Source organism: Anguilla rostrata, chromosome 1 (assembly GCF_018555375.3).
Source record: "Anguilla rostrata isolate EN2019 chromosome 1, ASM1855537v3, whole genome shotgun sequence".
Classification (NCBI taxonomy): Eukaryota; Metazoa; Chordata; class Actinopteri; order Anguilliformes; family Anguillidae; genus Anguilla; species Anguilla rostrata.
This window is the reverse complement of record NC_057933.1, coordinates 39,684,288-39,703,997: the sequence shown is the minus strand read 5'-3', so window position 1 is coordinate 39,703,997 and position 19,710 is coordinate 39,684,288. Positions and strand designations below refer to the sequence as shown.

The 19,710-nt window shown below is 41.7% G+C and overlaps 2 protein-coding genes across 10 annotated transcripts in view; one reads left to right on the top strand and one right to left on the bottom strand.

Annotated features, from left to right (window-relative positions):
* Positions 1 to 2,022: 2,022 nt before the first annotated feature.
* timm9 (translocase of inner mitochondrial membrane 9 homolog) lies at positions 2,023 to 5,393 on the top strand. Of its 3 annotated transcripts, none has more exons than XM_064336518.1 (4): positions 2,023 to 2,152; positions 3,126 to 3,179; positions 4,539 to 4,634; positions 4,931 to 5,393. In XM_064336518.1, exons 2-4 carry the CDS (start codon positions 3,141 to 3,143, stop codon positions 5,063 to 5,065), a joined length of 270 nt encoding a protein of 89 aa, XP_064192588.1. In that variant the 5' UTR covers positions 2,023 to 2,152; positions 3,126 to 3,140; the 3' UTR covers positions 5,066 to 5,393. The 3 variants fall into 3 exon arrangements, with proteins under 3 accessions (XP_064192588.1, XP_064192607.1, XP_064192597.1); XM_064336537.1 differs by lacking the exon at positions 2,023 to 2,152 and adding an exon at positions 2,368 to 2,642; XM_064336527.1 differs by lacking the exon at positions 2,023 to 2,152 and adding an exon at positions 2,707 to 2,730.
* Positions 5,394 to 8,000: 2,607 nt separating this feature from the next.
* arid4a (AT-rich interactive domain 4A) overlaps positions 8,001 to 19,710 on the bottom strand; it is a 49,899-nt gene continuing 38,189 nt past the window's right edge. For 4 of the 7 annotated variants that reach the window (XM_064336485.1, XM_064336505.1, XM_064336453.1 and 1 more), the window contains exons 21-25: positions 17,522 to 18,694; positions 15,663 to 15,764; positions 14,097 to 14,330; positions 12,035 to 12,181; positions 8,001 to 9,870 (exon numbers count right to left, since the gene is read on the bottom strand). In XM_064336485.1, the coding sequence (XP_064192555.1) occupies positions 9,767 to 9,870; positions 12,035 to 12,181; positions 14,097 to 14,330; positions 15,663 to 15,764; positions 17,522 to 18,694 (1,760 nt within the window). In that variant the 3' untranslated portion in view covers positions 8,001 to 9,766. The remainder of the gene's footprint in view (positions 9,871 to 12,034; positions 12,182 to 14,096; positions 14,331 to 15,662; positions 15,765 to 17,521; positions 18,695 to 19,710) is intronic. The other 3 variants (XM_064336461.1, XM_064336469.1, XM_064336479.1) reach the window with 3 other exon arrangements.

Sequence of the window (19,710 nt, the reverse complement as noted above, 5' to 3'; positions counted from 1 at the left end):
ATCTATTGTAATGGTGCATTGTGATTGGCTGAAGACTATGGCATAATACAGCCCTAGCCAAGTTGGGACCAAAAACAGAAATTAAATATAATTTTGTGGAAAGAAATGCAGATTTTTCATGTTTTTTGAAGTACTGTAACTAAGAATATTGGTTGTACCATTTTTAACTTAACATTATCATGAAATGGTTATTTTAAGTGTCAATATGCTATGCTTTTTAGGCCTGGATTGTCTGTGAAGCGTATTGTGAAAATTGTTTGTGAAATGCACTATATAAAAAACATGATGTCCCCATCTGTATAAATTTAACATAAAATAAAATGTTTTGGTGTTTTGTTGTGATGTAATAAACCCACCGGTGGCATCCAAAAAAGCTGGACTACTACGTGTTAATTCATGCCACAGTCTTATCCCACCCTATGTAAAACAAATGACCTTAAGTGGCACTGCCTGAATGACACAAATAAATCCATTTAAATTTGGGCTTGCTTTATCTTCTATTTCAAATGTATTTCTTAATTTTTGTAGTGCTGCAATTTCAGCTTTATCTACCAAGTCTTTCTTTTTATATCCTGATTTAATTTTTCTTCATACAGATGTACTGGCGCCAACACCAGTTCTGTTAAATGCCACTAAACTATTTGAGCTTGACTTGCCCAATAATTCATTATATAATTTGTATGACTTCACATGTTGTAATTGCTCACCTAACTGTTCTCTCTTTTCACCTTTGAATGACCTGGCCTTCACTGAACTTCCAGAATGTAATGTACTTAACTGACAGTGTATAGAAATGCGTGGCCGGGCTACACTAAAACATCGTGATTTCAAAGAAATTATTGCATAATTTTAAAAATATACATACAAAGTAATATTCCAGGCTTAATTAAAACCAGCCAAATAGCAAGCTAGTAATTTAAACCAGACAAATAGCAAGGGAGTAGCTAGTAATTTAAACCAGCCAAATAGCAAGATAGAAGCTAGTAGCTAGCGATTGTGTACAAATTGTATCTGAAATGTTTTAAAATAAAGTCTCTATCAAAGCTCAGAAACCGTGGTTACTGTAATGTTATTCGGGACTAATTAACGCTATTAACGTTAATTCTGTGCTTGTATTTTGGTAGAAACTCACCGGACGTTTTGACCGGAATTTATATACAGGAAGTCTAATTGTTGCTAGCATCACGGAGCTAGCTAACGTTAACATACAGAAAATACTATGCTTAGCCAGAGTTTCGTATGTCGCGCTGTACTTGTGAACGCTCTATCTTACTCTAAGCTTGTTAAGGAATTCGGTTGAAAAAAAAAAAAAAACATTTTTTCTAATAGTGTCTGTTCATGTTAGACAGAATCTGTTACTAAAAACATAGCCAAAGCTATGAAGTTGTTGCTGACATGTCTTGGTGGCAGAAGGTTCACCTGAACTCACAAGCCGACGTTTTGTCCCCACAGAAACGAAGCTAGTGTATATATGTAATTAAAATATTAATAGAACGTAAACGTTGGGTACAACGTATAAATCAACCCAAGCTCTTTAATTATAAATAAAAAGCCGTTTAATTATAATATGACTGAAAAGCTGTTAATTATAATTTAAAAAATAGCACTCAGCGATCGGGCTGCTGAATTGGCGTTTGGTGAGCTAGCATTCATTTCGTTTAATTTAAGAATAGTTCGTTTACATAAAGTGTACCAAGTACGGCTTTGTTGGAATAAGTGGCGGACTAACTGGTTCGTATTGTTTAAGCATATTTAAAACGAATGTTTAAAATGCAGACATACATTCACTGAGTTTTAACGTGTTTACCCCAGAGACGGTTTACCCGCACTGAAATAGTCCGCTATAGTAACAATTTCTGCCCCTACAGTCCCTAGTTATTTCAACTTTAGTACTGGTACATTCGCCCTTTTCCATTAACTGAATTTTATGCATTTTATAAACAAATAAATAAATATACCGGCTGTTTCTGTGTTTATATAAAGATAACAATCCACGAAGGCTGAAACAAATAACTAGCCTACAAGTACGTGATTTTTTCCCCCCATTTACGAATCTGGTTTGATATGTTTACCTACATGCTAATCGGTACACATGCATTCACATGTCCTTTAGCTGGTGAACTACTTCCTCGATCCGACAGTCGTATAAAAGGTAAACCGTCGTAAATCGGTTTCTCTGCATTGTTGTTATTTTTATATGGTTGTGTAAGGACATTAAAGAATGGTATCATACTTCATATACGTCAAAAGCTATTTATTAACGGAGCTAGGCAGTCGACTCGAAAAATCATGTTAGCTAAATTAGTCAGCACTGCTGTTGGGAGCTGGCTAGCAAGCCAGGCAGCTACTTGGCTTTGCAGCGCATGTGAGGTTGTTAGCGATAGAACGTTGTCTTGACATTGAGTTTAGAGCTAGCAACGTTAGGCCTATTTCTATACGGTCTATGGTTAAGCCGACCAAATTTTTCTGTCAAATGGTTGGGTAGCCATCGTCCGCAATATCCAAGAGAAATGCGTTGTGTTACTGTGATGTAACGACAACTAGTTAGTTAATTACTGTAACGTTAGTTGATTACCAAAAAGGCAGCACTGTACAACCCATCCAGTTTAGCTATCGATACCTACCATTTATTATTTTCGAAGGTTAATGATCACATTTGGAATGAAACAATCGATCACCAAATGCAGATCATTTGTATTTGATCCAACTATTTCCTGCTACTTGATTATGGTAAATGGACTGCATTTATATAGCGCTTTTATCCAAAGCGCTTTACAATTGATGCCTCTCATTCGCCAGAGCAGTTAGGGATTAGGTGTCTTGCTCAAGGACACTTCGACACGCCCAGGCCGGGGTTTGAACCGGCAACCCTCCGACTGCTAGACAATCGCTCTTACCTCCTGAGCCATGTCGCCCCATGTTGATTATGATTATGTTGGTTGCAGGTTCGGTTTATTGGTTTCGCTTGTTAAAGTTTTACTATAGCGAATCTTTTGTTAATAGTGATGACTTGTGAAACGTATGAGATTTCATGGAGGCATTATTGTGTAGGGGTTGTGTAACATAGTGTAGCTAGATTTGTTCATATTTATTAATTTGTCTACTTTTTTTCTCTTACCAATCAGGGCACATTTTAAACAATGGCTGTCCAGATATCGGAATCGGATCAGATTAAGCAGGTAAGTAACGGCTGTTTTGTAATGAATTGATGTAATTTATTTGGATTATGATAAATTGAATTCTGTAGGCTCTACAGTGACCCCATTTTAGGAGCATTTGCTCCTTAAAACTGATGTATGCTAACTGGAAAAATAATTTAGGAGCACATCTAACTGGAATGCATTAGTGTGTTCTTAAGTTTTTATAGCACATACCCTCTTGGAAAAATGTTAACGTAGAGCCCTGTGATGAGTATTATACCTTTCACAGTCATTCCACTGAAGCTAGAGCTCCAGATACCCAATCGTTACATTACATTACGTTACTGATAAATAACTGACCAATAATCATCGAAAATTGGCCGCCTTTTACTGAGGCGTCATTTTCAGATGTCTGTATCTATGGGAAAAATAGACATAAGAATCTTGCATTTTGCAAGATTACAAGGGCAACCAAAAGTTATTCATACCTTAAAAACTAGTCATCTGTGCAAAATAATGGGTATAAATGTATACTGGTGATAAATCATTTCATGGAGATATGTACACCGCTAATTTGTGAAATTGGATGTCACCCTTGCATAACTTCTTTATGTTAAAATGATTAATTAAGTTTTATACTGTTATGTCTACTTAAATGTAGTATAATCTTTGGTCAATCAAACAGAAGAAAGACACAGATGCAAACTTTTTAATTAATTTATTTTTAATTTAAAAAAAAAAAAAGCTTTTTAATATATTATTGTTTTGGGGATATGCAAGATTATATTTCCTATGGCTTATAGTTGCGAAATAATGCCCCATTTGCCTGTGTCCAAAGAGTGTATTGCATCAACACATAATCAGGAATAAGAAAAATTATAATAAGGAATAAGGAATTCCATAAGGATGATGATCTGGTGCACATATCAACATTACATGACAATGCTTTATTTGTGAATGTGTCATGAGTGCAGGATTATGCCCACATATTACCTTTTTCATTCTTGAAGATTTTTGTTGATTGAATTTTTATATGTACTACATTTGGGACAAAGGTGTGCTCATTTTGTGTTTTTTGCATTAATTAATTAATATCCTTACATACAATCAGATATAAGTGTTAACCTCCCAAACTGGCCGCTATTTTTATACTCCTGTTTGTGTTAAACTATGCTATACTAAACTATAGGCTACTATGTTTAAAATTTTGTTTTATTCACTTTAGTATACAAATACTGCCTGAAAGAAGTGTATGGAAAACTGGAAACATAAGCCAGTAAAATGCTTAAATCCTGGTTGAATTTTAATGGAGAGACCCTTCAGCGTTACATAAATCATGACAAAACAACTATGTCCTTTAAAGCAATAATGATAGTGTCTTTTCAAAATTGTTAACAGTTCAAAGAATTCTTGGGGACTTACAACAAATTGACAGAAAACTGCTTCATGGACTGTGTGAAAGATTTCACCACCAGAGAAGTCAAACCAGAGGAGGTAATGCACTTTTTACCTGCATTAACAGTATACAAATAAATAGGCCTTTATAATTTCATTTTGAGGGGTGACAACATTTAACAGTTTTCGCGGGAAAGTGTCTTTAATTACCTTGCTATGGACACAGTAATAGGGAATTTAACCTGTAAACTTTAAATTGAGTAGTTTTACCACAATGCAATCAATTTTCATGGTTCAGTGATCAAGCTTAAATTACGGAGTACAGTTTATAATGTGTCATTGTATTTGTTGAACTGATGTTTTGAGCCCAAATAGTGACTTCTACTTTCCTCCAGACGACCTGTTCAGAAAGCTGTCTACAGAAGTACCTAAAGATGACCCAGCGGATCTCCATGCGCTTTCAGGAGTATCATATACAGCAGAACGAAGCCCTGGCCGCCAAGGCTGGTTTACTGGCACAGCCCCGCTAGGAAACGGGAGTGGGCGGAGACACGCCTGCAGTCAGACCATGCCGCTGCTCCCCACAAACTGCAGACTTGACCTGAGTAGAATGGGGAGGGGGAGCAAGCCTACCTCAAAACCCCAAGCCAACAGTGAAAGGGCAGCCTGTGTGGTCAGACGTGAATACCCCTCTGGGGGCGATGACCCTCGAGACAGCTTGGTCCCAGTGGAAAACATCAAGACGAATCCCACTGCCGGCTAAGTTGAACTGTTTACTCGTGTGGACCACATTCTTTTCTTTTAGTACTTGTGAAATTCAATAAAATATTAAATTAGCATCATCATATAATGAAGGTATCTGTGAGTTGGAGTCGGTGAGTTTTTTGTGTTTGTAGTGGCACTGTGGTAATGCTCATCTTTTATTCTGTTAAGTACACACATTAGACCAGAAGAGATCATGGCTTAATTAGTCTCTCATCCATGACATTTTCCGAGTGTACCCAAGAAAGCCCCTAACGACCTGCCACATGATGTTTTCACAAAATTGCAAGAATTCAACAGTAATCACATTGTTACTGGTTGTAGATCTCAGAATGTGACTACAGTTATGTTTCCTTTGTGCTGTAGGAAATGAATAAGCCGTGTCAAATTCAGGTTTTTACATCGAGTGCATATGAAAATTCCTGAAACATGCCTGCTGAAAATGCCTCCTGTCATGCCTAGTATGTAACACCGGTGATCTCAAACAGTGGCGTGCCTTAATGTTTTCACCATCCCCATTGAACTCATTTTGCTGTGTTGCAAAGAAAATATTTTTCCCCCACTCCTGTATTACTCTATAATGTCAATATGAAGCATTTATTGAAACACTTAGATACTGGAATTATGCTAAAAATAAATAACCAAAAATGACAATATTAATTAAGGGTATGAATAATGAATTAATAGCCTAAACTGGGACAGGTATATTCAGTGTTCTTGACGGATCACACAATACATTCAAGAGGTCCAATATGTTTGATTTTGAATCCATTTGTGTTTAATTTTATGACTAAATATCACTGGCATTCATAACTGAAACGGTAGATCAGATCAATCATGCTGTCAGGAAGTCCAATGAATTGTCTGGAAATTTGAGGCAAAGTTGTTAGGAGGCAAAAAACTGGAGAAGGTTGCAAATGATTTACAAAGCTTTGAACCTTCCTGGGAACCTGGTTAAGTCCATTATAAGAAAACTGGGAAAACATGGCACAAACCAGACTACCAAGATCAGACCATTCTACCAAACTGAGCAACTGGAGAAAAAGGATAGTTGTCAGAGAGGTGACAGTGCTACAATACTGACAAGAGATGAAGTGCTCATTGGCTGAAATAGGAGAAAATTGACAAAGATCAACAATCTCTTCAGCGCTTCACAGTTTTGACTTCTTCAGGACTGCCTAGATGTAAGCTGCAACTCAGAAAAACCAACATTTAGTCAGGCATGGAGTTTTCCAGAAGCCATGCGGCATGAGGCCAGAAAGATTCAGTGGTCTGATTAAATTAAAATTTAGCTTTTAGACCTGAAAACAAAACGCTGTATTTGGCAGAATCCAAACGCAGCCCATCTCCCAGGTCACGCCATCCCTACCATCAAATATGGTGGTGACAGCATCATGTTTCATGATTACTTTTCAACAGAAGGGACTCTTGGGAAGCCTGTGGCCATCAAGGCCAAGATGGATGGAGCCAAACCTAGGCAAATTCTGAGAAGGACCAGTTTCAGTCCCTAAGAGATCTTCACATTTAGGATTCCAACAGGATAATGGCCCCAAGCACAAGTCAAAACTACAAAGCAAAGGCTTTAATCAATGTCAGTATTCTGGAATGGCCCAGCATCCTGGGCTTAAATCCTAGTGAAAATCTGGTATGACCTCAGAATGTATGTATTAAGTAAACTGAATTTTATCTTATACATTTAAATGTACATAAAAGCGAAATGCGAAATCAAAAATTCTGGTAATTCAAATGTGAATCATGTCACATTGTCATTCAAAGCTTTTCAGTAACAGCTTTTTAAAGAAAGTTAAAAAATAAATAAAAACAGTTTTTGGTAACCTGGTTATGGTAAATTGTTCCACTTTATAAGATCCAAAGTATTTTTGTATTGTAATGTTGAGAAAGGTGATGAATGTGATTGTGTATACACATACCAGATAATGCATTAAGTTTCATGGAATCAATTTTTTTTTCTTTCCTTTTCTTTTTAACATGCTGGATGACCAGTGTTTGAGTGTTTTAGACAGCAGGCATTTTCTTCCTTCATCAAATGAGCAAATTCAGTCAGTTAGGTGGACAGCTGCATTTGAAAAAAATAAGTAAAACTTGTAGCAACAGGAATTTCAGCAGCTGCACAGGCTGGACTGCACTCTTTCAAATTGACTGAGGACACCGCAATGATGACAGGTCTGAATGTCTTCCAGTAGACCTTTATATACAGCAGACGTTTGCTTGACTGACTTTCTTGTGTAAATGCACTATATAATGCAATCCATTATTATGAGTTCTAGATCAGAAACTAAACTCTGTAGTACAATACAATTTTCTTGGGGTGGTCGATCTCACTAAGAAATCATAAAGAATTCCCAAATAACCTCAAAACGAGACCTGCATTAGTGGCTATTTTTTGCTTGGACACCTTTCATTGCTGCTTGCAGCTACATGCATCAACTCCATTCCATTAATTTCTCATTTACCATTATATCGAGTGTCAAAATAAGTACAAGTGTGTCCCTATGAATCAGTACCTTTATGCAACATATCTAGCAGGTTTGTGGTGATTTCAGTACGAATGAGGGACTCTAGTGTAGGACTCTGTGAGATGGGAGTAATCTTCCAACTCTACTGCAAAGCAGCACTAAACTAAACTAACCTTGGTAAGCTGTATCTGCCAGAATCCAGTCTAGAAGGCACACTGGAGAAAAATTATATTTGAAAACTTTATTAGAAACGAAGGGAGCTCTGCTTACTTTACAAAGATACAATGGCTTTGCTTAGGAAATCTAATACCTTCTTTCCTTCATCCTGGAATCTGTAGATAAATTTTCATTTAAAGGAAGTCTTCACAATTTTGATGAAATAAAAAGTTTATAAAGCATAAAAATGTACAATGCGTTGAGCAGTTCTACTTCACACTAGAGGCTCTGGTTCAGACTCTTGCTGGAAACCAAATGAATCATAATGTACAGTCTATGGATGTGCACTAAAGTTTACCGACTTAACATTTAGAAAAGAAAACTTTAATATACAAAGATGGATTTTTAAAAAATCATAAAATAAATCTTTTTTTACAGTTTGTGTAAAATGTATTTTTCAAATACATGGTTTTGGAAGATCTATGTACAAAAGAAACATAAAGAGAATCCCCTGGGCTTGACAAAAGTTCCTGTAGCAATACTTTTTTTATTCAAATGAAGAAAACTAAAATAAAATATTATAATAAACACTTAAATTAAAACAAATTGTAGTACCAGGCAATCTGAATACAAGCAGGAAAAAAAATTAAGTGAAGGCAACCACATTCAGGTGCTCTTTATAAATTGTATTAAAACGAAAAAGAAATTGGGCCCAAAGATTGAGGAGGAAAAACAAGTCAATGTACAACACAGTTGTCAAAGTTTGCTTTTAGACAAGTTCATGACATTCTTCCAATCTTATTTTTCCCCACTGTCCAAACTGGACATGGAAGGTTCCAATCCGTTTTATTTATATTGTAAAAAATACATAAAAATGTTTTTGTCCACTGTCTGAATAAATATATTTAACAAGTTGCAAGATAATACCTTTATTTTACACAAAATGTCATGTCTAGAAATCTTTCATTAAATAACTTCACGGTTGTGATATATACCTTCTTTTTTGAAATTTCCGTAATAAAATAAAAACTCTGCAATTACATATAAAAAGACAAAATACACTTGCAAAGGAAATTAGTCCACTGAAAACCCCTTTTCCTCTGTTCCACTGTAAACATTTCTGCTTTTTTTTCTTTTTAAAAGAGAACGAAAAATACAGTTTTGCATAATTATCTGTGCTCAAATACTACAAGAGTGGAAGACGACAGCTGCAGTTTTCAGTAAACTACATTCCCATTCGCAACTGAATTTGTCCCGCTTTTTCAAGAGGACACTGCTGTAACGTGTACTTTGGCAGTTCTGATGGAGCGAGCGAGCGAAGCAGACTTTTCACAAACTATGTCCAGCTGGTTAACAGTGACCGTTACCAAAAAAAGGACCCTTTCACATACATTGCCTGGTGTTTTCCTTATTCTGAAACATACAAACATATGATACTGCATCCAAAGCGGTACCAGCGCTGGAACCTTAAGGAGCCTGATTTCATCTGGGGAGGTGAAAACAAAGTGCCTTGAACTGCAATACGATGAAGTCTGCAAGGTTGGATTTTTGAACCAAACTCACAACACCGCCCCCCAACCCCCCACATACATTCAATTCACATTCAACTTCCTGTTGTCATGATTGGTAGCTAAGGGTGGAAGGAGGAAGAGGCGGGATCACTTTACAAAGTGCAGGAAGTGGGAGTGGCCATGTGGCAGACGGGACTGGGGAGGAAGAGGGGGCAGTCGAGTGCTTTTGGCCGCTTGCTCTGGCTCATCAGGTATAGTACACGTCTCCACAGAGGCAGCGGGATGCTGGGAAGGCAGAGAGAGGTGGAGAAGGGGCCGCCCACCATCACCTGCACTCCACGGCCACAGTGTTCTGAGTGGGCGAGGCGGACGAGGGGCTCATGGCCGTGTCCGAGGAGCCCGACGACGTGGAGGCCATGGTGTGGGACACTGAGGGGGTTAAAGGTCAAAAACACACTCAATTACCACAGTGCTCACAGGTCTGCTCAAATGCAGAAATTCACCCTATTCTAGCATCCCGTTTTCAACAATTACATTCTTATGGCCATGAAGTAAACAAAGGAACCGACACAGACTGTGCAGACATGGGACATAATGATATTAAAACTGATATAAATACCTATTGATCTCTAATATCATCTAATATATGTTACGATTCAGTGACTGGATGGAAGTATGAGACAAAAGGAGCAAATGTTTCCTATATAAAGCAGCAGTGCCTGAGTTTCCAGCCCCATGGCCTAGCACTCCCCAGGCCCAGGCAACTCAGAGCCCCCAGAGAGCCTGGCACAAGCACCTCAAGGCTGCATAAACTCAAGACAAGCTTCACTTGCTGTGGCCAGATGTCCTTGCTACGACAACACCTGATATCCATCAGTATTTGCTTAAAATACAATAAAAACTTATGGCTTTATGGATACTGAAGCATAACCCTATCGTATTTCAAATTAAAATGCAAATGGGCAATTCCATTTCATTTTCATTCGATGTGCGCAAAAATAAATGAAATTTAAGTGCAAAAGCTCACAGCATTTTCTAAGTTGATGTACACCAATGATTTTTTTAAAAAACTTGTATATACCATTTTCAGCTTTGTTTTGTGTAAATTAAACCCATTAAAAGAAGTTCAGTTTCAAGAAGTATGTTCAGTTTCAATAATAGAATGAAGAACTAATGTCATTTGCTTCAGTCTTCTACAAACATCTCTCCCCCTTCTACAAAGGAGATCAGTGCTACTCGGAAAGAGGGTATGAGTGACAGCTATGAATTTGCCAACTATTCTGACGAAAATGACCATATATTTTAAGGTTGTACAAAGATGAATGTCAATTTAAGAGAGAACATGAACAGCCTGTAACATTTTTGTGCTATTTTAATCTAAACACTTAGATTATTAAGTAAACTTGTAACCATTAAAAAACAAAAACAAGAGAGAAAATATTTGTGTATTTGAGCAACAAGTACCCCATCAATGCGGGTATTTGACAAAGTGCTCATATTCCTAGCACTGAACTTCAAGGAGGATGCCCACAACTACCAATAGGCAAAACCCTTCAACACAAAGCATGTCATTATTTTGGTCTAATGATTAGGCCCACAGGCCTAACTTCTTGATTTATAATAATAGTGTTATCTTAATTTACTTTACGTAGGTTATAGACAGAAAGTGTCAGTTTTTTTCTTTAACATACTGGAAGTACATGTTTGAGCAGTAAATTTCATGAGTAATACTGAGGGTGGTAATGACAGTTTTAAATGTTTTGCAGTTTGTAGGGCTACATAGCCTAAAAATAACACACAGGGTAGGAGCCCCATCTACTGATACACTACATAATTGCACAGAGAACAATTACAAGAAAGCAGTGGTTAATTGAGTATTTTTCAGTGTATATTATTGAACCATGCAAAGACTCTCTAATTAATGTATGTCCATAAACAAGCTCAGATAGCACAAAATTGTTACCCAAAATCTATTTTATGTTATTAATCATGTATTTTAATAAAATTAAATAAAGCCATGTTGCTCGATGTTTTAATTGCCAAAATACTCCCTTAACGGAGTTCTATAAACATCTTTAAATGGCAACAACTGCTTTGGAGGATGGAAAAACTTTTTTTTTTTGGGAACATGGATGATGAAATGCGTCTTGAGTTTCGACAAACATCACTGCCAAAGCTCAGAAGCGCAAAAAATGACATTCAGGTCAGCCCGAATTGGCTCATTTTAAAATGACATATTCAGGTTTGAATACTTCATTCCACTACTGTAATTCTGAAGAGTTATGAACGTTAGAAACAGGACACATTCCTTCAGTTAGCTGGCAGGGTGAATTGGAAGATGCCCATTCCTCCTAAACCACAGGACAAAGGCTGCAGAATTTCAGATTTCCAAACCACACTCTCTGCATGGCCCCCTAGTGCCAGGGCAGAGCTACTACACCACACCATCTCGAGCCGAAAACAAATGACAGCAATCACTGCTCCCCTGACCGGGGGACCTCAGGAGTGACCGAAGTTTCACCCCATTAAAATGATTATAGCTGAAGCACCGCAATGGTAAGACACGTTTAAAGAACATGACGCGTGCACTCACCTTCTCTCTCTTTTTTCTTCAGCCTTTTCCGCCTCCTGTCAATGGAGGCCACTTCAGACTTTAGGGACATGTAGTACTTCCTGATTTCTTGTAGTTTGTCCTGTAGGAAGGCAATGCGCTCCACGCTCGTCATGCTGTCCAGTTCGGCTGCACCAACAAGGGGGGGAAAAAAAGAGAAAAGATTCTGAGTACACAGCACCGAGCCTGCGATCCTCATGCAGCCACCTCTGACCTGCTGACTTACCCGCATCCTCACAAGTACACTATAAAGCCTACCTATGCAATCTACAGCACAATCCTGCTCATACTGGAAAATGCAGCAATGTTGACTTACTCTGTACTCTAGTCGCCACCTGATATCTAAACATTCTGCATACAAATACCAATTTTTTCTAAAACTAGTACGGTCATTTGGAGCACTCAGAATCCAGCAGACCTACCGCCCTGTGACCATCTACTGCCTGGCAGCTGAAGCCAGCTGGCGCCCTGGACAGTATGAGGGGTGGAAGTTCCTTGATAAAAAATAGAGTTGATGAAACTGATAAATTTGCAGTTAAATTATATAACATTTTAAAAACCTAAATGATTTGATTAAGACAGGCTTGATTTGAAAAACAAAAATGCTCCATTTTATTTTGCACCACCTCTGCTGTCAGTTCATTGTTTAATGTTTGCACTACCTTAAAATGTATAATTTAGTGTGTGCATTAGGCCTCATGTCAATCAAAAGGCCACACCCACCAAATCTGATCAAGGTTTCCTGCTCCTGATTGCAGTTCTCCCACAGCCTACAAGCAGCCAACCAATTTTACCCAACAAAAACTGTTTCTGCAAGAACTTGGTGCTCAGCCGTTACAGCCATGATGTGAGCCAGCACCAAACCGATTGGCTGCAGTCGTTCCTCAAACGCACACAGGCCAGCGGTATGGAAGTGAATCCTAGATTACTAGAGACGGTTTGGGAGGTGGCAGCTGAGGTCGTGGCTGATGGTCTGCCTGCAGACAGTCAGAGGCAGCAAACGACAGGTTCAGGCAGCGTGCGGCGCGTTGAATGACAAACGGGCAGAGCGGTGGCGACGAACGACCGAAAGGAGGCTTTGCATCGATCAAATTAAGGCTGCTTTATTCAAATCGCTCACATTTTTTATCAAATCACTTGCACTTTCATCCACTAAATTTTGACAATTCAACTGCAAATTTATCAATTTACTTGCACTTTCATCAACTCCATTTTTATCGCATAACTTCCACCCCTCAGAGGATAGTGCTTGGATGGGAAACTTCAGAAAAATAAGAGGGTGGTGGCCCAGTAGGGGGCAGTCCTCTCTCTGGACCAAGCAGAAGACCAAAGCTCCACTGCTGTAGGAGATGCCATATTTGAAAGAGATATCAAGGTCCCGATTCACAACGGCTATTAATCAGATGACACCATCACCAAGAGCACAGTGTTCCACAGTGTCCTCGACAAATTCAGTCAAATTCCCAATTATCACTCTACAAATTTAGAGAACCAAATCTGGAGTAAAATCTACCCCCTAATCATCACCAAGTTTCATTTCCAGAATAACCCCAGCCCTCAAACTCAGCTGATGTGTTGTGAACACTGTTCTACAAAACAGTTCTACTAAGTCTCCCAGGTGGGAGCTGCACATTTATGGCATCTGAGCACTTTCCCCTCTTCACTGAAAATCACCCAAAACCTAAAATACCTAAAATAATAACCTAAAATAAACACAATATAATACCATTGCTTTATCAATCTTATGTTAAATATGATTCCACTTTAAAATAATTGCATTTTCCAAACTTCAGTATAAAAATAAGCATTCAATTACCATAATGCCAGTGTATTTTAGTGTACCTTGCCCCGACGAGACCAATGAAATGTTTTAAATATAAAACACAGCACATCAATTCACAAGGTTAGGCCAACTGTGCGAGCAGGACTGACCTCACCCAAAAGCTGCCATCTCCCTACTGAATGCTTTCCTGAACAAAGACTACAAAAACCAGAATCCCACATAAGGTATTTCCCTTCCTGTGGTATGGGTGGATGATGTCACAGCACTCACTCAGCTGGAAGGTCCACTTGTATGTGCGTGGAGAGGGGAAGGCTGGCTTGTCCCTGTGCTTGTCCTTGTCTCCCTCCCCTGCCGGTGAACGGGTCAGCTTCTGGGCCTTGGATGCGACAGAGTGCTTGACTGGAGACAGTTTGCTGGAGGCGTCCATGACAGGAAGGTCCTCACTGTCACTGCTGTGCCCTGAGGGGGAGGAGTCACAGCTTGGGATGAGCATTCCTGTGCATGGGGTTAGGGGGAGAGACCATGACATCACAAATAGGTTCCTATGTTCAGACAGATTCAGTGGGGATGAGACTGAACATTAAATTACCCTTAAGAATGGGAACAGCAATTGCTTATGAAAATCAGTATTTTAACAAGTTTGACAACAAACAAATACAAGGCAAACAGATTAGTCAGTCAGTCATTTCTACACAAAAAATGGGTAGTGGAAAATGTGCTTGAGGGGAGAGCAAGGCTAAATCACTTGAATCCTCAAAGTTGCAGAATATTCTAATTTCAAATGAACCCGAGAAGCCTTTGCCTTTGCGGGAGCAGAGAGAGTTCACAGCCCTGCCTCCAGGGGATTAAACTCCCGCTTTAAGAGCCATGCCCACACACAAAGCACGGTCCTGAATCGCCCGTCACAGTCGGCCATCTGGTTCAGGAGTCTGAACGCGTTACGCACAGACCCTCAAGTTCCCTACGTTTTAACTGAGAAAGTGGTGTGAAACCTTTCCTCGCCATTATCATCTTTAAACAGGTTTCCCAAGAGGTGCGCTGTATTCTCTAGGGCCTTTGCATGTGGACCTGCTTGTTCTCCATACGACTGCTACTGTCTGTTATGCTTCAAAATGGAACTATAGCAGATGCAATGAGACAAGTGAAAGAAGCATTCAGTCATTTTTGGAATCATTGGTAAACTGGAAATCATTTGAACACAGACCATCAAGTACAACTCGAGACCAACCACCAAGTACACCTCAAGCCACCTCTTCTGCCACACCCACAGGCTCTAACCACGACCAAATGCAATGAGACAGCAGAACTTCTCTTCTCGCCCCATTAAGACTTCATCACTCCACTTTATCCTAGGATTTGGTGAAATAATTAAGCTTGGATTTAGTTAGCGTTTCCGTCTGCTGTCGACGTTGGCACAGGATGACTATACACAGTCATCCTGCGCCATCTCAAATTCATTTTAAGGTTACACAGTTAAGGTGGTAAAGTACTGCCGGCGACTGAAGACGTTTTCCTGTGAGGGACTCGGCTGAAACCCTGGCCTCCCAACAGGCTGTGGCAGTGCAGGGTGAAATTCCATACCATGAAGGCGCATCACTGCTTGAGCTGAGCACGCTACACCAGAGCCTTTATATGCCCTTACTGGCAGGTCGCTCTGCGTAAGAACCTGCCAAATGTAAATGCGTATGGCATGCTATAGCACTGGTATGGATGCAGTTTGGGCGCTGGTTCGGTTATCAATACGGGTACGGGTGGCAGCGCTGAGGTCAAGGCGCTGGCACCGCTATTGCTGCGGGCGGTAAGAGGGCAGGGCGCCAGGGGACTCACCTGCCCCGTTCTTCTCTTTAGACGCTGCGCTCGAGCGCTTCTGGCTTCGCTTCTGCTTCTTCGAGGTGGAGCCCGCGTTGCAGTCCATCGACCTCTTCTGGCCTGCGGGCGACAGGACAACGTCGCTGCGTTAGCGTTGGGTTCACCATGCGCACATCCCGGAAACACTCTCACCCACGCAAATTTACACAGCGTGCATTTTCACACTCAGTCCACTCGGACAGCTGAATATTTACCCAACTGCGTTTCGGAAGCAGCTCAGAGTAAGTACCCTGGCTCAAGCGTACAACAACAGCGCCTCACCAGCGATACATACCTACAGCCAGTGAGCTATAAGCCTAGTTCCCTAACCATCATACTACACGGCCGCCTCAGCACCACAGGAGTCCTTACCGTGGCTTTAGGGAGAGAGTTGTGGAAAATGCAGCACACTTCAGCCATTAACCACGTGCACGTGATCATTAGGCCCAAGTGCACTTTTACACAGGCTCAACTTCTCACTTATCCCCACTATAAACTCCAAAACCCCACAGAACAAGGGCAGGACACTCAACACACTATGGGGACAAAACCCCTCTCTGCCTTAAAGTTGCACACAGCTGCATTACCAGGTACTGGTGAAAGAGTATGCCAAAATTTGGCATACTCTTTCACAGCGTTTTTTCACAGAGTTTTAACTCTTCCAAGCCACCAGCAGGGGGCGTATATGTGCAGGCTAGCATACAAGTAGCCAACTGGACATTCCAAATTTGTAAGAGATTGGAAATGCAAAATACAAAAATAAAAAAAGCGTATGCTGCAATGAACTGAAGCTGACTTGACCTCTACATGCTACATAAAGTCAAACATAAAATCTTTCTGCAAATTTTAACATGATTACCATTTATTTGCATTTCTTACAGATTCAAAATAATAAAGTGACCATTACACATGCAAAATTTTGGGCATCCTGTAAGTTTGTACTTAACTTACGTGTCTTGCATGTTTGAGATCACCCCACATAGTCTAGAACACCCCTACTCTGGGACAGGCATTCTAAAACCTTTCTCTTTCTTTCTCTTAACTACTTGACCACTTGAGGTGTGCAGTCGAACTTCCACAATGAACTTAGATCAGAACCGAACCCTACAGTCAGATGAGAGCAAAATTGAGTTTTTTCGTCTGGCACACGTGTTGTGGGTTTGGCATCAGGATGATGCCCAGGTTGAAAAGGATGTCATACCTACGACGAAATGTAATGTGGTACAACTTTAACATTAACACATGCATTTTCACCTGCAGGGTCATTTCAGTACCATCATGAACTTGAGCAAGTACCAAGACTTTCTGCCCAAAGATCTGGTATATTCCATAAGGAAGCTCAATCTTGGTGGCAAACGGATCGTCCAGTAAGCTGGTGATGCCAAGCGTACCTCAACATCAGCCATGAAGGGCACCCAAACTTGCGCATGTACCATGTTCACTTTCTTTCTTTTGATTTTGTAATAAATGCAAATAAATAGTAACCATGCACGAGCAGTCTACTCATTCATGTTTATGTTCTAATAAAATGTAACTATGGAACTTATGTCTCTTGTACTGATTTGCCGTGAATAAAACGTTCAATTAGCACAAACTGAAAGTTGGTCAAATTCTCACATGCAATTCAACATTGGAAATTGTAATATATAATCTAATATATTCAAACTTATGTGGTTTTTGAAAGAATATTCTAACCTCTTTTTTTTGGCCAATGTTCACAGTCATAATCTGTGAGCATTTACTTCACTTTCTGGTGTAATGCTTGAGAAGCAGGAAATAACACCGAATCGAGTGTTTTTCGGTACTGTCATTAGCCAGCGTGAAAGGGGGTTACCCACCTCTGTCTTTGGCCTCCCTGTCTTGCAGGGAGATGCTGGAGTTGGAGGAGCTGGTGCTGGCGTCGAAGCCGTTGGCCGACTCGCTCTCACACAGGCCCTCTTGGGACTCCCCGGCGACGCTGTCCACCTCGATGGTGACGTCACTCTCGCTCCTGGTGCTGTGGGACTCGCCGGGGCTGTGGGCGGGGCCAGGGGAGAAGCCCGGCGAGGCGTGGTGCTGGTGGGAGTGGTGATGGTGGAGATGCGAGGGCGGGGTCGGCCGCAGCTTCTCCTCCCCTCTCATCAGAGCCAGCAGCTCCTCTCCGGAAGTCTTGTCCTTCTCGTCCAGGTCGTCCAGGTCCACCTCGTGGCACACCAGGGCCTCCGGCCCCATCTGGGCCAGCAGCTCCTCCTCAAGGCTCGACATCGCCTCGTCGCCCTGCAGCCCCTCCCCTTCGCGCTGAGGCTCCGCCCCAGGCCCCGCCTCCACTTTGCCCTGCGCCTCCAGGGCGCGGGCGGGCGTCTCGGCCCTGGGCTCCAGCTCCTCTCTCAGGGCGGGCTCGGGCCTCTTCTCCGGGGAGGCGGGGCCGGGCGGCTCGGGCCTCTCCGGGCCGCGGACCTTCTTCTCCGGGGTGCGCTGCTCGGCGGCCTTGCGCTTGGGCGGCCTCCGGTCCTCCCGGCAGATCTCCTCCGTGGCCGAGTCCGTGTCCGAGTCATTGGGCCGGGGGGGCGGGGGGAGGCAGCGCGGGGGTTCGGGGGACTCTTCCGGCTTCTTCGGGGTGGGCGGGCAGGGGGCCTCGCCCTCCGTGTGGTTGGCGGTGGCGGGCGGATCGGGCCCCGGGTCCTTCAGGCGGCTCCTGCGGCCCTTGGGCCGGGGGGAGCGCTCCTCCTCCCTCTCGGGCTCCGTCGTCGCTCCTGAACCGGGCTCCGGCTCCTTCGGCCACGGCGCCTCCTCTGGGAGCTCCGCTTGCTCCAGCCGGGGCTCCTGGGGACTGCCTGCCCGCTCAGGCTCCGCCCCCTGGTCTTCAGCCCCGCCTCTCTCTGCCCGCAGCTCCATGGCCCGGCCTTCCTCCGCGCGTCGCTCCTCCTCCTCCTCCTGTTTGCGTGCCGTGGCGGGGTCCGTGCTCTCCGCCCGGCCAGAGTGCTTGTCTGGGGAGTCCTCCGACTCGCTCTCCTCCGAGGAGTTCCCCGATTCTTTAAGAGCAGAGGGGGAAAAATCACCACACGTGAACATAACAAAGACACAGAAACTATAGGCAGTTCATTTCAATTATAATAGCTAAAATTCTGGACTGGACTGAAATTTTCATTTTTAATTTTGTGAAAACTGTTCCTTAGGACACTGCAAACAGAAAAGAGAATATTATTTAAAGTGAAAGCAAACATTGGGAAATAGAGTAAATGGAGCCAAAAAAACAGTCTCAGTGGACTGTGCCACAAACTGAGACCTGGGCCTGTTTTCATTAACCACCCCAAATAGAAGAGCTTAGGCTTAGGACCAGCTCTCATCCAGGTCCACATTCTCTATCCTCATGAGTGGCACAGGCTCTTGTCCATGTTTTTGCATTCGACTAATTTACGCAAAAAGATTATGCCAGAAGAAACAGAAGCGTTTCCGCAACATTGCCGAACGCTACTTATTTGACCCAAATTTATGGACGAGGAGCTGCAACAGGCCTGCTGACATCACATTGGAGGACAGCTAGCCACACTTATCTGGGGTGGTGCCAGGTAGTTGTTATTTTTTCCCCTCATAAGTTAGAATTGCAAGGAAGCAGGAACCGCTAGCGCCAACTGCTGTTTTGAGGTGCTTCTCTGTTGAGACATGAAGCTCTGCCCCTTCTTTTCATAAGCGCAGCAGTCTCATAGGAAATAAGTGCATGTATATTCACACACACACACACACACACACACATATATATACATCCTCTGCAGAGAATAAAGTCGCTGTACAAGCTGATGGAGTTATTTGAAGTGTATTTTTTGTTCGAAACCACAAACCACTTAATGTCCATATACCAGGTCATGAGAACCTTCGGTAAGTATCCAAATCATTCATCACACACACAAAAATACCCAAGCCAGTCCAAAATATACGCTGACACTGAAATAAAGAAACACCAGAAAATAAACTGTCCATGGGGTCTCTCTTTTGTTTAAAGGGACAAAGACAAAATTGCTATAAGAAGTGAGATTTATGGAAGATGGCT

What these genes read in the sequence shown, in the direction of transcription:
- timm9 (XM_064336518.1), top strand. Translation starts at nt 3,141, where the DNA reads ATGGCTGTCCAGATATCGGAATCGGATCAGATTAAGCAG. An exon ending in AATCGGATCAGATTAAGCAG is followed by an intron (nt 3,180 to 4,538) that starts GTAAGTAACGGC and finishes AATTGTTAACAG; the next exon opens with TTCAAAGAATTCTTGGGGAC. An exon ending in GAGAAGTCAAACCAGAGGAG is followed by an intron (nt 4,635 to 4,930) that starts GTAATGCACTTT and finishes ACTTTCCTCCAG; the next exon opens with ACGACCTGTTCAGAAAGCTG.